Here is a 14,990-nt window from a genome sequence, read left to right on the forward strand (position 1 = left end):
CGGGGCCATCTGCTGCGACCGGTTGGGGTGAGAGAAGGAAGACAGGATAAAAGACATGCTGTGGAAGAGAGACAGAGGTTACTAACAGATATGATTCAATGCAGAGACGTCTATTAACTCATAGTGAGTGAGAAAGGAGACTGGAAAAGAAAAACTCAATGCATCATGGCAATCCCCCGGCAGCCTATGTCTATTGCAGCATAACTAAGGGAGGATTCAGGGTCACCTGGTCCAGCCCTAACTATATGCTTTAGCAAAAAGGAAAGTTTTAAGCCTAATCTTAAAAGTAGAGATAGTGTCTGTCTCCCGAATCCAAACTGGAAGCTGGTTCCACAGAAGAGGGGCCTGAAAACTGAAGGCTCTCCCTCCCATTCTACTTTTAAATACTCGAGGAACAACAAGTAGGCCTGCAGAGCGAGAGCGAAGTGCTCTAATAGGGTGATATGGTACTACAAGGTCATTAAGATAAGATGGGGCCTGATTATTTAAGACCTTGTATGTGAGGAGCAGGATCTTGAATTCAATTCTGGATTTAACAGGAGAAATCTGCTCTCTCTTTCTAGTCCCTGTCAGGACTCTTGTTGCAGCATTTTGGATTAGCTGAAGGCTTTTCAGTGAGTTTTTTGGACATCCTGATAATAATGAATTACAGTCGTCCAGCCTGGAAGTAATAAATGGTAAATGGTAAATGGCCTGTATTTATATAGCGCTTTACTAGTCCCTAAGGACCCCAAAGCGCTTTACATATCCAGTCATCCACCCATTCACACACACATTCACACAATAAATGCATGAACTAGTTTTTCAGCGTCACTCTGAGACAGGATATTTCTAACTTTAGAGATGTTGCGCAAATGGAAGAACGCAGTCTTACATATTTGTTTAATATGTGCGTTGAAGGACATGTCCTGGTCAAAAATGACTCCAAGGTTCCTCACAGCGTTACTGGAGGCCAAGGTAATGCCATCCAGAGTAAGAATCTGGTTAGATACCATATTTCTAAACTTTTCAGGGCCGAGTACAATAACCTCAGTTTGATCTGAATTAAGAAGCAGAAAGTTAGCGGCCATCCAGGTCTTTATGTCTTTAAGACATTCCTGCAGTTTAACTAATTGGTGTGTGTTATCTGGCTTCATGGACAGATAGAGCTGGGTGTCATCTGCATAGCAGTGAAAATTTATGCTATGTCTTCTAATGATGCTGCCTAAGGGAAGCATGTATAATGTAAACAGAATTGGTCCTAGCACTGAACCCTGTGGAACTCCATAATTAACCTCAGTGTGTGAAGAGGACTCTCCATTTACATGCACAAATTGGAGTCTATTAGATAGATATGACACAAACCAAACTGTACACTGGTAAACTGTTACAATATTGGTCCGTGCAACCAACAAACAAAACAATGGCTGCCGAATACTTCCATTACCATATATAACATAGAGGAGAGGTGAAATGTGTGTCCATAACCCATCCATCCATCCATCTTCATCCGCTTTATCCGAGGCCGGGTCGCGGGGGCAGCAGCCTAAGCTGAGAGGCCCAGACCTCCCTCTCCCCAGCCACCTGCTCCAGCTTATCCGGGGGAACACCAAGGCGTTCCCAGGCCAACCGAGAGATATAATCTCTCCAGCGTGTCCTGGGTCTGCCCCGGGGCCTCCTCCCGGTGGGACATGCCTGGAACACCTCACCCAGGAGGCGCCCAGAAGGCATCCTTGTCAGATGCCCGAACCACCTCAGCTGGCTCCTTTCGATGTGGAGCAGCAGCAGCTCTACTCTGAGCCCCTCCCGGATGGCCGAACTTCTCACCCTATCTCTAAGGGAGAGGCCAGCCACCCTTAGGAGGAAGCTCATTTCTGTCGCTTGTATCCGCGATCTTGTTCTTTCGGTCACTACCCACAGCTCGTGGCCATAGGTGAGGGTAGGGACATAGATCGACCGGTAAATTGAGAGCTTCGCTTTTACACTCAGCTCTCTCTTCACCACGACGGACCGGTGCAGCGTCTGCATTACTGCAGCTGCAGCCCCAATCCGTCTGTCGATCTCCGGCTCCCTTCTCCCATCACTCACGAACAAGACCCCGAGATACTTGAACTCCTCCACTTGGGGCAGGAACTCATCCCGGACCCGGAGTGGGCACTCCACCCTTTTCCGGCTGAGAACCATGGCCTCAGATTTGGAAGTGCTGATCCTCATTCCTGCTGCTTCACACTCGGCTGCGAACCGTTCCAGTGCGTCCATAACCCTCCATATTTATTTAACCTTAAATTTGAGACTTTTTGTCATGTGGATTTATTTTTTTATTTCCAAAAGGGAAGCAGGTCACCACAGAATGTCTGCTCAAACATATTTATATCCAAATAACATGTGTAATGCATGCATGCATTCACATATTCACACACAAACAAACTATGAAAATGTCAACAGTGATTCCTCCCTCACAGGTCCTCGGCTTTACTGAGGTTGAAAAACCAAAGCTGGCAGAAGAGAAACCGACACAAACGCAGTCAGAAACGTCGTCGCTACAGACGCCAATGCAGACACGGATGCAGACGCGGACGCAGATGCAGACACGGATGCAGACGCAGATTCAGCAGCAAACCAGACTGCCGGGCTACCTGCGCAAGGTGGTAACAAAGCGAATAACTGTGATCTGACAGGGAAATTCAAGGTTTTAGCTCCAGAGTATCTCACACCAAACTTCCCACCACATATATCCAACACATAGCTAACACCTTAAAACAGAATTGGTAGAAAGCAGATTTATGCAGCAGGTGAAAAGTTCAGTGTCAACAAAAGTGTAACAGCATACATGTTCTAAATGTTTAACATATTTGAACGTTTGTTGCGTCTGTTTGTCCTTTTTCTGTATTCTTTCCAAAAGATGCAGGAGGCCTTGTAAATACAGATTACTACTGAGCTCTTCAGTTCCTTAAGACTTTGAATCCAATCATTCAGTGGATGTTAGTTATGAGAAAGCTATTACCAAATGAAAACAAACTAACATGGATACATTCAAAAAGGCCAATGCAGAGTTATGTTAGCCATATAAGCTGTCTTTCATCTGTCTTTGGTTCATCGTGGCTTTATAACACGTAAGTCTTCTCTGGCTGTTCACAGTGTCTGAAACCCCAGACCGATGAGGACGATGTCCACGCCAAGTTTGCCAAACTACTAACTGATCTGAACAAGGCTGATGCTCCATACTCCCTCAGTCTTGCCAACAGACTTTACGGGGATCGGTCCTACACGTTTCTCGAGGTGTGAGAGGAAACCTGTTGTTACTTAGACTTACAATAAATGACTAACCTGTGCAGTGAGCCCTGTTATAAGTCATGAGACCAAAGCTGTGCACGTTTCTCCCTGCTCCCTGGATTTTCACTTACACAAAGTTTAGGACAGTAATGCTAATTTAATACCATGAAGTTGGCTACATCTAGTCAGTAGTAGTGGTAGTACAAGTTCACTGTATTTACTGGAAACATTTCACAAGAATATGTTCTATGATAAAAAACAGACAAGTCTTCATAAAACACAGCAATAAAATAGAAACATTTGTATTAAAAATAAATAACACAAAAACAGTAAAACTGAAAAAATAGAACTAAACAGATAAAACAAAATTAAATATAATCATTTTACAGTTTTATTTATTTACAGTTCATAACAAGAGACAAGGCACCATTTCTCTCCTTTGTGTTCCAGTCATCACAGCAGATTAAACTTTTAAAATATTTGCAAATAGTATAAAGAAATATATAAAGAAGTAAAACAGTAATTTATTAATACTTAGAAATACTAAAATGTACATTTGTCAGCAAAAACTGCTGCCATCTGAACCGAAACGTTACAAACCAGCTTACCCACAATCTGTGTATTTTTCTATGCTGGCTACTTAAATTGGCATCCAACAAGCTATTTGCTTTAATCTTTTATTAGACAAAGGCTGACTGGTTAGTTCAAGCTTCAACTGCATCCAAAGGACTGAAAATGTTTTAACACAGTGACTGAACTTGATTGAAGTCTCCGTAGTTTGTTGAATCTGTTTCGAGTGACTTATTTTCACAATTCCAGGAATTTTTAAAAGGCACCAAAAAGCATTACAACGCTGAGCTCGAGTCTGTGGACTTCAAAGGAAATGCAGAGGAGGCCAGGGTCCACATCAACAGCTGGGTGGAGAAGCAGACACAAGGTAAGCATAATGTAACTTTAAATGATCTCCACTGTAAATCCTTGGATCAGTTGTGTTGTGTTCAGTTGAGACATTATTACCGGATTGTCCACCGTCCACATTATTTTCTGTTTCCAGTTCTTCCAGTCTAATTTCTATTCAGTATTAAGCAGCATTATCTCTGGGTTTTACTGTTTGGTTTCATGCTATTAATAAAACCATCACAGCAGTATGTTGCTGTAAATAGCAGGCCAATTCTTCTATTCTTATTATATTATGTGATGGGTACTTCTACTTTGATCACTTGTGTCTTTAACATATTTTTATTTTTCAGGCCCATTTAGGATTGGCTGCTATTGATTCTATATCTTTATATTATCTTAAGTGCAGCAGGAAATTCATTCATTGTTTTTATAAAAGCGCGATACAAATACAGGCCATTTATAAATCTACCATCTATAATAATAGGATACAAGGACTTTCCATGAGGGTTATAGGACTGTGGTGCCACCTGCTGGAAATGAGACAATCTTAATCCCAGTTGAAAGAAGACATTATTTTTGTAGGAGCCATTTTTGGGTTGATACCTTATGTTGCCGCTAGAGGTAACCTTTTTAAGTTTTTTCTTTTTTTTTAAACTTTATTTAACAAACAATGAGTATACAACATACGAACAGATGAAGTATACAAAACAACAGAACATGAACACAAAAAGCCAAGGGTAAAAGAAAAAGGTAACAATTATAAGAATACACATACATATATTGTTTTGAGAGCCTTTGTGTTGGTGGAGTCTGATATTGATTGTAGGTACATTTCCACATCCTTAAAATAATGACAGAAATATGGTGTTTTGTTAGTAAACTTACATTTATGGATAAAAAATGTAGCTAAAAGTATGAACAAATTCATCATAAAAAACATTTCTCATACTTCTTGGGGAACTTAAACAAACAGAATAAAACATTTTCCCATCGTAAAGAAAACTCCCTTAAAATATGGACAATAACAAACCTGCTAAATTCCTTCCAGAATCTCTGTGTAAAAGAACAGTACCAAAAAAGATGTGTCACAGTTTCTGGATGATCCCCACAGAAAGTACAATTAGTATTTATGTCCCTTTTACATTTTACCATGTAGTGACTGGCTGGATAACATTTATGTAGAATTTTAAATGAGACTTCTTTCACCTTATTTACAATCAAATATTTATGGGGGACCATCCAGACTGTCTTCCACTTGATATCTGGAACATATCGGTTCCAATAAGATGTTATATATGGGAGAGAGACGATATCTTCTTGGAATAAACTACGTATTCTCTTATTGCTGTTACCAAGTTCCTGTGAAAAGCAGATTTTTCCTATTGGTGACTCAGCTGGATCAGGGAGAGTGACTGAGGCAGATATTGAGCTGTCAGTGTTTTTATATAACATTAAAGTCCCTGAGGGTGTGGCACCAAGCACCACTGAGGATTCCACCTTTTTAAGTTTCTGTCTGGTAGGTTTATGTAAGGTATTTAAGGTGGACGCACGTAATCAGCGTCAGGTGTGTTGTTAATCATAAGAAGGCAAAACGTTTGTGACCGCTGCGCTTTTATCTTAAAATGTTTGGAACAAAGACCAAAAAGGACAAGATAAGTACTGCTGCAGTTATTGGACTGTTTAATTAATTCATGCATACCAGAAGCATCGCGTCACCCCCGCTAACAACCACCTCAGTGGCTTCAAGCCTACGCTTGAATTTTTGTTTTTTGTTCCCTGTTATACTGATCATAAAGCTTTTTCCCCCCTTTTTTAAAATAAAAACCATCTTGCTGTTGCCCTGTTTTCTGATTTTATAGCTGAAGATGTTGTACAGTAACTAGTGCATCTTTGGTAATAGTTAATAGTTTTCATAAATTCTTTTTACCAGATAAAATCAAGGACTTGCTAAGCCAGGATGCAGTGGGTAGCCTGACGAAGCTGGTTCTCGTGAATGCCATTTACTTCAAGGGCAGCTGGAACACGCAGTTTAAGGAGGAGAAGACTGCTGATGCGCAGTTTCAACTGAACAAGGTAACAGTGCAGAAAGGCAGCATAGGATGGTGCAGTTATACTTTGATCTGTCATACTACAAACGAGCTGTGGACTTTGCTGAATGAGAACATAAAGCCTGGAGCTCTGAGGGGATAAAATCGTGCTTTTAGGACGATCACTTTCCAACTTTATGCAGTTATGCAATGCAGTTTATTACTCATGTAATATCCAATAAGTTCTCAAATAAATCTCAAACAACAGCACATCACAAACTTCGGCTAACAAGAACAAGTTGTGTTGTGACGTGTGCTCTACATCCAAATCCACTCAATGGCTGGAATAAAACCATGACAGAACTTTTTGAGATCATTTTGAGACTAAACACAAAAAACATTTCTCTTGTCTCCCCTATTTTTCAGAACGACACTAAGCCGGTGAAGATGATGCAGCAGAAAAGTAAATTTCCTTTTGCGACCATTCCTGAGGCCAACTGCAAGGTAACATCCATCACTTTCAGCTTATTACAGGATTTCACCAGCATGATCTAAAACTTGTCTTTTACAAATATCAGCCTAAATTTCTAGATTAGGAAGTCAGATCATCTTTGATGGAGTAATAAATAACAACAATGTTTCTGGACAGATTCTTGAGATGCCGTATAAAGGAAATGACCTCAGCATGCTCATATTCCTGCCTAATGACATAGAAGATGATACCACAGGCTTGGAAAAGGTAAGATGCACTTACCAGTACTTTAATGTCCAGTTTCAATCAGACAAGCTAGTGACACTGTATCCACACAGCTGGAGAAGGAGCTGACCTATCAGAACTTTGTGGACTGGACTCGCCCAGACATGATGAGCCCCAACGAGGTTGATGTCAAGCTCCCTCGATTTAAGATGGAGGAGAAGTATGACTTGGAGAAAATCCTGACCAACATGGGAATGGAGAACGCTTTTGACATCTACAAGAGAGACTTCTCTGGTGAGAAATATTGCACCAATGAGACACACTGAATCAATTATACAGTTATATTGAGAGCACAAAAACTGCAAAACATCATCTGTTAAAGAATAAAACACAACTGATTTCTGGGCTCTTCATCTACTAGGAATGTCTCCAGCAAATGACCTGATAGTGTCCAAAGTTGTCCACAAGGCTTTCGTGGATGTAAATGAAGAAGGAGCTGAGGCTGCTGCTGCCACTGGGGTTGACATGGAAGTCCGCTCTATAACGATTCCCGCTGAGTTTGTTGCCGACCATCCCTTCATCTTCTTCATCCGACATAAACCCACCAAGAGCATTCTCTTTGTGGGCCGGTACTGCTCACCCGAGTAAACACGAGCTGACATTGACATGAATTAAACATAAAACATTATATACAGTATAAGATTTTGTAAGGTAAACCTAGTTCATACAAATGAAGTAAAGAAAAGTTATTAAAACAAAACGTGTCTTACTGTTTATTCTTTCAGTGTCCCACAGTAGCACATTTCCTGCTAGGAAAATGTCAGAAGTCACATCATTTCTGATATCTATGAGTAAACCCAACGAGCACGTGTCCCAAAAGACCCCACAGTGTTTTTATCTGGCTTTTCCCTGACAGTTAGTGGACACTGACAGATGTGTACTGAATATGAAAGGAAACAAAAGAACTAAAGAAGGTTTGCAGTGTTAAAAACAAGAACTACATGAAGGTTGTTTCATCCTGCTGTAACTTATGACAGAAGCATCTTTTGTTTTGTTTTTTTATTTATTTACACAAAGACAGATGTTGAAATAACAGGAGTAACAGTTTAATTCAATTGAAATCAGTCCAATAGTCTATAATGAAATTATTGTTTTTCATTAGTTGGCAAAAGATGGGGGTTGTTGACTGCAATTCAGTGAATGCAACAGGGGAGGACGCCAGTTTGGATGGAGGGGAATCAGCAGGACAGATGAGATTTTGTTTAGGAGTCGAGTAGTTGTGTGAATGAGGAGAGGAGAGCACATTAGACTGCTGAGAGACGGGGAGGTAGTCAAGCACTGACCACATGTCTTCTTGGATTTCAGCAAAACAGATGGGCTCATCTCGGTCTTGAAATAATTCAACTCGGGGTTGAACTGATGCAGTTTGAGAGGCATCTACAGGAGAGGCAGGGGTGGGTGAGGGCTGCTGAGACTGCGCAGTGATGGGGAGGGGGTCGAGCTCTTCCAGCACTGACAGCAGTTCTTCCTCACTGTCTGCGACAAAGGCTTCCTCTGTCTGGAACTGAAGGGCTGCAACAGGGGAGTCCAATGAGGTGTCCTCAGGGAAATTCATGTGAGAGGCAGGGGAGACCTGATTTTCTTGACAGAGAGGTGTGTAGGGTGATGCCTGTGTGTTTGGCAGTTGCAAACACACTGGCTGCTGGCGAGGCACGCTGCTGTCATCTGGCTTTGTCTGTGGCTGCTCATGTGGCTCTGTCAGAAATGAATGAGAAGAAGAAGATGGCTGTGACTCAGCTGGCCTCATACGCAAGTTGTTGGCTTGTTGAGCTTCTTCTTCATGTACAGATGCAGATTCTGCAACGCAAACAAAAATACATTAAGTCTTCTTTTTTTCAACACATTTTTGTCTCGTTTTCATCACATTTCTTATGTCAGATGCTGTGATACCAAGAAATCTTCTTTCACCTTTTCTAAGTCTGATTCTCTTCCTCTTCTTGCCCTGAAAACAAACACAGAGTTTTCATTAGCTGATACAAACTCTGTGCAGTGACTGTTTCATCATTCAGTGCAGTGATGCACACATGTAGGAACTGCATGTTGGCACTTTGGACATACATAGTTTTCTTTGGTCGACCAGGCTGGATGCTCTTTGGCATGATTCAGTCTTTCTGTTTCAGCCTGCTTGAAATATCTGGCTTTCTGGTCGTTTGAAAGCGACTTCCACTGTGGACAGAAGATCATAAGAACACACTGTGAGCACTGCTACTACACATAACTACAGGACAGCTGGGACACATGCAAAAACATGAGCAGACAACATTAACAGATGCATTAATGTATGCAGAGTTACACACTTACTCTCTGTCCCACCACTGCATTTACGGCTGCACTTCCAGGGATGTTGAGTTCAGCAATGACCTTTGGCCTCTGCTCTTTGAGATAGAGCATGAAGGCATTTGGCGGCTTCTTGACGTATGGCCCATCTTCATCCTGCTGGGCTGGGCACTTTCTTTTTCTTCAGGAATAAAACACAGAGTAAGAGCACATGTTAGCACTGTGTACAACTGTGAGGGAAGCAGTTCAAAAACACGAGACAAGCTGTAAAACTGAATGAAATCAGGCACCATTAATGGATCATTACAATAATTCCTGCAGACATCTGCAAACAAATGACAGATACTTGCAGATCAGTGAACCAAAGCAGCCGAGCAAACTTACTTTGGAGTGGAGGTGTTAGGTGGAGGAGCAGGAGTGACATACTCATACATCTGTACACCGTTCCTACACAGATGAAGGGAGACAGATATGAGATAACAGGAAGAAGTTATGAATATAGAGATGTTCAGCAGCTGTGTTCACTCCAGTGTTTGTGTGTTTTACGTACAGTACTCCAACAGGACGCAGGTTCTGGAGCACACAAAACACACAACAGGTGATGAGACAAGCTGCAATACTATCATCTATCCACTAGGTGGAAGAATTGATCAGTAGAAAGAGGAGATGTGCTCAAAACGACATTCATACATAGATTTATTCTTCTTAGTTAGTCTTAAGAATTAGGATTCACTGACAGTGAAGAAGTTTACTGGTCAGCAAAGTTATTTAAGGTCAAATACAAGAAAGGTGACAGCAGATTGATTTTCCATTCAAACAAAACAGTTTTTCCTTCAGTTGGCCTGAAGCATGCAAAAGTTTTAAGCACTTTTATCAATTAAACTCTAATGACACCTGCCACTACCTCTGGTTGTCTCAGCGGTCTCTGGTTATCTGTCCCTGGCTCTCTGTACAAGTAAGCTGGCCTCATAATGATGGGAGTAACAGCGAGTGGAACTTGCTGCTGAGATACAGGAAGACAAGATCCCGGGAAGGTGTTGTTAACAAACCACCCAGTCTCTGCTGCTGGCTGAGGGGGGACAGGCGTTCCAGTGGGCAAAGGAGGAGGAGGTGGAGGGTTGGGTGTTTGCCCAAACATCACATCGTCAAGCCTGCAAGGAACATCATGTTCCAGATCTTCCCTGTTGTCCATTTTCGTGATGTTTTTGTCTGAACTCATCCAGAAGAATTTCGAACCGATTCTGTCTGGGATCCTGTGGCACAAAAGGAGGGTTTGATCCTCTTAGACTGGGACTGACATCTTATATAATACAGAACTATACAAAGGACGAGTACTATGAGGGAACAAGGTGACTTATCAGTGAAAAAACTGGTAAGTCACACTTGAAAATATGACATTTATTTTACAAAGAAGTTTAAAAAAGACATTTAAAGTGCTGCATTTGCAAACTAATCGAAACCAAACTGAAAACTATGAAAAATCAACAGTAATTAATACCCCAAACTATGAATTCTGTTAGCTCAAGACTTCACTGCATTTATATTGTAATTGTTCGAATGTGACACAATCAGAGTTTAAAACATAATGCACTGTTACACATGCAGTTACCCACTTCTGCATAATATAGTGAACGGATTTCAGTTGTTCTTTACTTTTAGTTCAGCTTCAGGTTTAAACGCTTTAAACGCTGCACGCTCATACTCTCTCCCGCACTCGATATATGATCCATTGTTGATCTGCACACAGCTGTTGTCACGAACGTCGCACTTGCTTACGTCACTGTCATGAGACATTCTCGCAAAAAATCACGGTTTTAGTAACGCAGTAACGCAGCGTTCCTATGGGAAAGTAACGGTAATTTAATTACCGTTTTTGAAATAGTAATCCCTTACTTTACTCGTTACTTGAAAAAAGTAATCAGATTACAGTAACGAGTTACAAGTAACGTTACAAGTAACGCATTACTGCCCATCTCTGCCCACCACCACAGCGATAACAGGGTTGAGAAGTGGATCCATCTGTGTCGCTCTGCTTCTAAACAAAGACACAAAGACAGTGTAAGTCAGTCCTTCAACACTTTTATCCTGAAAGTCGCCTGAAATAAAGAGCATCTCTGCAGACGTCCAGTTACATTTTACTGTTTCGATTAACACACTCAGTTTACTGGGCTACAATAACTACAATACTACCACCATAATACTACAGCAATACTTATTTAATATTACAGTAACATCTGACTTACACTTAAATGAAATGAAAACCTGAATAATGGCTCAGAGCTACTCTTCGGTGCAGTAGAAGTGCTAACATGCTAACACAATTTAATGAGCAGACTTGTTCCAAACAGTCAGGCTGAACTTACAAGAATAAAATAAAAATACAAACCTCACAGTAACTGCACTTGTAGAGTCTCTTTCTGGTGTGGATCTGTTGGTGTTTTCTCAGGTACTGTGGAGTTTTAAAAGTCTTCTCACACAGGTCACATTGATAAGGTCTCTCCTCAGTGTGGGTAAACATGTGGCGTTGTAACTGTGCGTCTGTTGTAAAGTATTTGCCACACTGATCACACCAGTACACATCTTCTCCGGAGTGAATGCGTAGGTGTATATTTCGGTACCCTAGCTGGCTGAAGGTTTTTCCACAGATGTCACAGCTGTATGCCTTAACTCCAGAGTGGGTAACTAGATGACTCTGTAAGTTGCTACTGTGAGCAAAAGCTTTACCACACTGATCACAGCTGTAAGCTTTAACTCCACTGTGGACGACTTGGTGTGTTTTTAGGACATTCTTCCAGGAAAACGACTTTCCACACAAGTCACAGCTGAACGGTCTCTCTCCAGTGTGGATGAGCTGATGTTGTTTTAGTTTAGACTTCCAGGTAAAATCCTTCCCACACTCGTCACAGGTGTTTTTTTTCTCTCTCTTTCTTCTGTGAGGTTTGTCGGCCTCCTGAGAGCGCTGACTTCTCGGTCCATGTTGGTCCTGCAGTGACAGAGATACAAACAGAGGCAGTGAGTGAAATGCAGTCATTAAACAAACTGAAGCTTCAAACTCCCTCCATTAACACTAGTTTTAAACCTTCAGGTTTAAAACACCAGAACCTGAACGACTGCAGGTGCTGATAAGTTGCGGTCGCGGTATTTCAACATCTAGTTAGCAATACAGAAGACGAGCGAGAATAAATGGAGTAATATTTTTATGTGGCAGGTAATTTCAAATGCAGCAATTCTATCAGCCCAACAAACATCAGCAAACACACAAACTGTTTGTGTGCAGTTTGTCTCACAATGTGATTTAAAGACTGCAGGAAAATCCTCTGCAGGTTAGTGCAGGATAAGCAGGCAAGTTTACTGTAATGTGATGGATTTAAGTAAAGAACAGTGTGTGACTGGTGCACAGTGACTGTGGTGCTCATGTCAGAGTTAGATTACATCAAGTGTAGCAGAGATTAACTTAAACTTAAGCTCATGATGCTGACATTCATTCACTGAGCTCCACCCACATACCAACAGTTTAGTGTCTAATATAAAGACAGTGTACTGTCAGTGTAGAGAAAGGAAATCAGCCAGGACAACTCATGAAACATCTGCTGACATCTGGATGAATTCACAGAGAGCAGCAGGTCAGCTGATCACAGCCTGTACATTAAAAAAATCTACTGGAGCTCTCAATAGAAATGATTGTGAGCTGTGATTCTTTTCCCCACACTGAGCCACTACAGCTGATTTTAGGGTTGAATCCTGCTGAATCCCACTTTAACATCTTCCTGCTCATTTTGATGTTTAGAGGCAACGTCACCGTCCAAGATGTAGGCATTCTGTGTTGAGCTCATTGTTTTCTCTGCAGTGGCTGAGCTGAGTCCAAGTAGCTGAAATTACCTCTGCTGCTCCGTCAGACTCTTCTTCTCCTGCTGCTCAGCTGGGACACAAAACAGAACTTTGTTAAGCTCCACACTGCACTGAAGAGTCAAAGTGTCTCATATGTTCATCTGAGAACACACAGAACACATTTTAGCTTCCTTGGGTGGACAACTTGTTTAAAACAAGTTGTCCACCCAAGGAATGTATGGCACACCAGTACCAGGAGAGCACCTGGCCAAGAAAAAACAAAGCAACAATATACGTGTGCCGTGAGAAATGATAGATAGATAGATAGATAGATAGATAGATAGATAGATAGATAGATAGATAGATAAAATTTGTTTCAAACATGCAAATATAATTGAAATAACAACAGAAAAAAACAACTTAAAAATCATCAAGTAGGTGGTAGGCCTAAACTTATTTTCAGAATAATTACATCTAAGACTTTGTTTCATTGTAAGATTATAACAGTGACGGCAATATAATTGTTTGTTGTTCAGCAGAACAGTGTCCAGTATGTTGGCTGTTATACTTTGTTGTGTTTGAAAATAAAAGTTGGGCTGATTTTAACATCATTACAAAAAGTGTTGTTAATTATTTCTAATCATATTCAGGTTACCACAAATAGTTTTTTCATTTAGTTGAACTTGAAATGTTTGTCAGTAGGTAAACAATTAAAATTGTGCAGTCAGAAATATCAAGTTATTCTTAATACTGCAGCAATGTGTAAGTTGTCCTAACAGTCATCTTAAGTAAGCTTTACTTAGTTTTTTTGAGGCAACGAGTTTCCTCAATTTTTTTGAGTTCTGGGAACTAACAAGGCTGTACAGTGTACTCAAAATGAGTAAGTTGCCCTAACTTGGTCATCTTACGTAAACTTGATCCAATTTTCTTGAGTTCTGGGAACAAATGAGCTTGTACAGAGTACTCAAAATAAATGAGTTGTCCTAATTTAGTCATTTTTAGCTAAGCTTTACTCAATTTTTTGAGGCAACGAGTTTCCTCAATTTTTTTGAGTTCTAGGAACTAATTAGATTTTACAGTGTACCTACTTCTTTGTTCATTGTAAACAATTGTACTTTCTGTAAAGTGGTTTAAATAAAACAGAAAAGAAAAGTATGTTTTGTTTTGTTTTTTTTATTCAACATCTCTTCACAGTGTAGTGAGGAAGGCGAAAAGCAAAGAGAGCGTATGAAGGTAATATTGAAGTAGGCACAGTTTTGAATTGGTGAAAGGCAAAGGCATGAGTATAAGCGTGATTGTGATTTTCGGGTAATAAAAGGCAATAGGAGAGATGTAGAGCGGGGGAGGACTTGGCTCGAGCAGGAAAAAGCAAAAAGGAAACGCGAGTGCACGTCTCCCTGCCCCCCCAAGCGAGGGCCGTGGCACTGAAACGGCCGGCCGAGAGAAAGCTTGAAAAAAAAGGCCGTTTATCTTTTCTTCTTCAGCCACCTGTTTTTCTCATCGTTTTTACACAGTACACATTAAGCTTCTTCTGCAATATTCTTACACACTAATTACACATTGTAAGAAACTCCATTCTGGGTTTCTCTGAGGCGTGGGCTCTCATCATCAGAGTTCATCCTTTAACCTATAACAATTAAAATATTCTCAAGTAACACTCAAATATGATCAACGGTTAATTACGGCACCGGCCGGAGTACCGGGAGCAGTTTGGAAGAACAAAAAAACGCGGAGACTGTTCTAGATTGTCATCCCAAACTAACTCAAAGTTTATTCTTTTGTGCAGCAGTTTTTATAGGCAGACAACAAGTTTCAAGTTGGGTGGGGTGGTGTCCTTCGACAGTTGGAATCCTTTGTTCAGCAAGGGCAATAAAGATGCACTCACAAGGCCTATAAATCTTATACAGAGATCTCCTACATCCGTGAGTTCTGACACAACCCAGATGGTC

The 14,990-nt window shown here is 40.9% G+C and overlaps 2 protein-coding genes across 2 annotated transcripts; one reads left to right on the forward strand and one right to left on the reverse strand.

Annotated features, from left to right (window-relative positions):
• The first annotated feature begins 2,306 nt into the window (after positions 1-2,306).
• LOC120720284 (leukocyte elastase inhibitor-like) lies at positions 2,307-7,636 on the forward strand. The gene is made up of 8 exons (XM_040009900.1): positions 2,307-2,624; positions 3,118-3,258; positions 4,072-4,189; positions 6,083-6,225; positions 6,606-6,683; positions 6,829-6,918; positions 6,990-7,170; positions 7,298-7,636. The coding sequence occupies exons 1-8, from the start codon at positions 2,370-2,372 to the stop codon at positions 7,522-7,524; spliced, it is 1,233 nt and encodes a 410-aa protein (XP_039865834.1). The 5' UTR covers positions 2,307-2,369; the 3' UTR covers positions 7,525-7,636.
• Positions 7,637-7,933: 297 nt separating this feature from the next.
• LOC120720281 (transcription factor 7-like 2) lies at positions 7,934-10,405 on the reverse strand. The gene is made up of 7 exons (XM_040009899.1): positions 10,118-10,405; positions 9,764-9,786; positions 9,598-9,660; positions 9,238-9,394; positions 8,995-9,102; positions 8,845-8,878; positions 7,934-8,733 (listed from the first exon to the last, which is right to left on the reverse strand). Exons 1-7 carry the CDS (start codon positions 10,403-10,405, stop codon positions 7,988-7,990), a joined length of 1,419 nt encoding a protein of 472 aa, XP_039865833.1. The 3' UTR covers positions 7,934-7,987.
• Positions 10,406-14,990: the final 4,585 nt, after the last annotated feature.

This window comes from Simochromis diagramma, unplaced genomic scaffold (assembly GCF_900408965.1).
Source record: "Simochromis diagramma unplaced genomic scaffold, fSimDia1.1 OVJJ01000575.1, whole genome shotgun sequence".
Lineage (NCBI taxonomy): Eukaryota > Metazoa > Chordata > Actinopteri > Cichliformes > Cichlidae > Simochromis > Simochromis diagramma.

Bases quoted from the DNA above. Each gene is read 5' to 3' on its own strand.
- LOC120720281 (XM_040009899.1), bottom strand. From the start codon at position 10,405: ATGGACAACAGGGAAGATCTGGAACATGATGTTCCTTGCAGGCTTGAC. The intron at 9,395-9,597 runs GTAAGTTTGCTC...TTATTCCTGAAG, and splicing joins CCTAACACCTCCACTCCAAA to AAAAAGAAAGTGCCCAGCCC. The intron at 8,734-8,844 runs GTGAAAGAAGAT...TTTGCGTTGCAG, and splicing joins GAGAATCAGACTTAGAAAAG to AATCTGCATCTGTACATGAA.
- LOC120720284 (XM_040009900.1), top strand. From the start codon at position 2,370: ATGCATGCATGCATTCACATATTCACACACAAACAAACTATGAAAATG. The intron at 6,226-6,605 runs GTAACAGTGCAG...CCTATTTTTCAG, and splicing joins CGCAGTTTCAACTGAACAAG to AACGACACTAAGCCGGTGAA. The intron at 6,684-6,828 runs GTAACATCCATC...GTTTCTGGACAG, and splicing joins TTCCTGAGGCCAACTGCAAG to ATTCTTGAGATGCCGTATAA.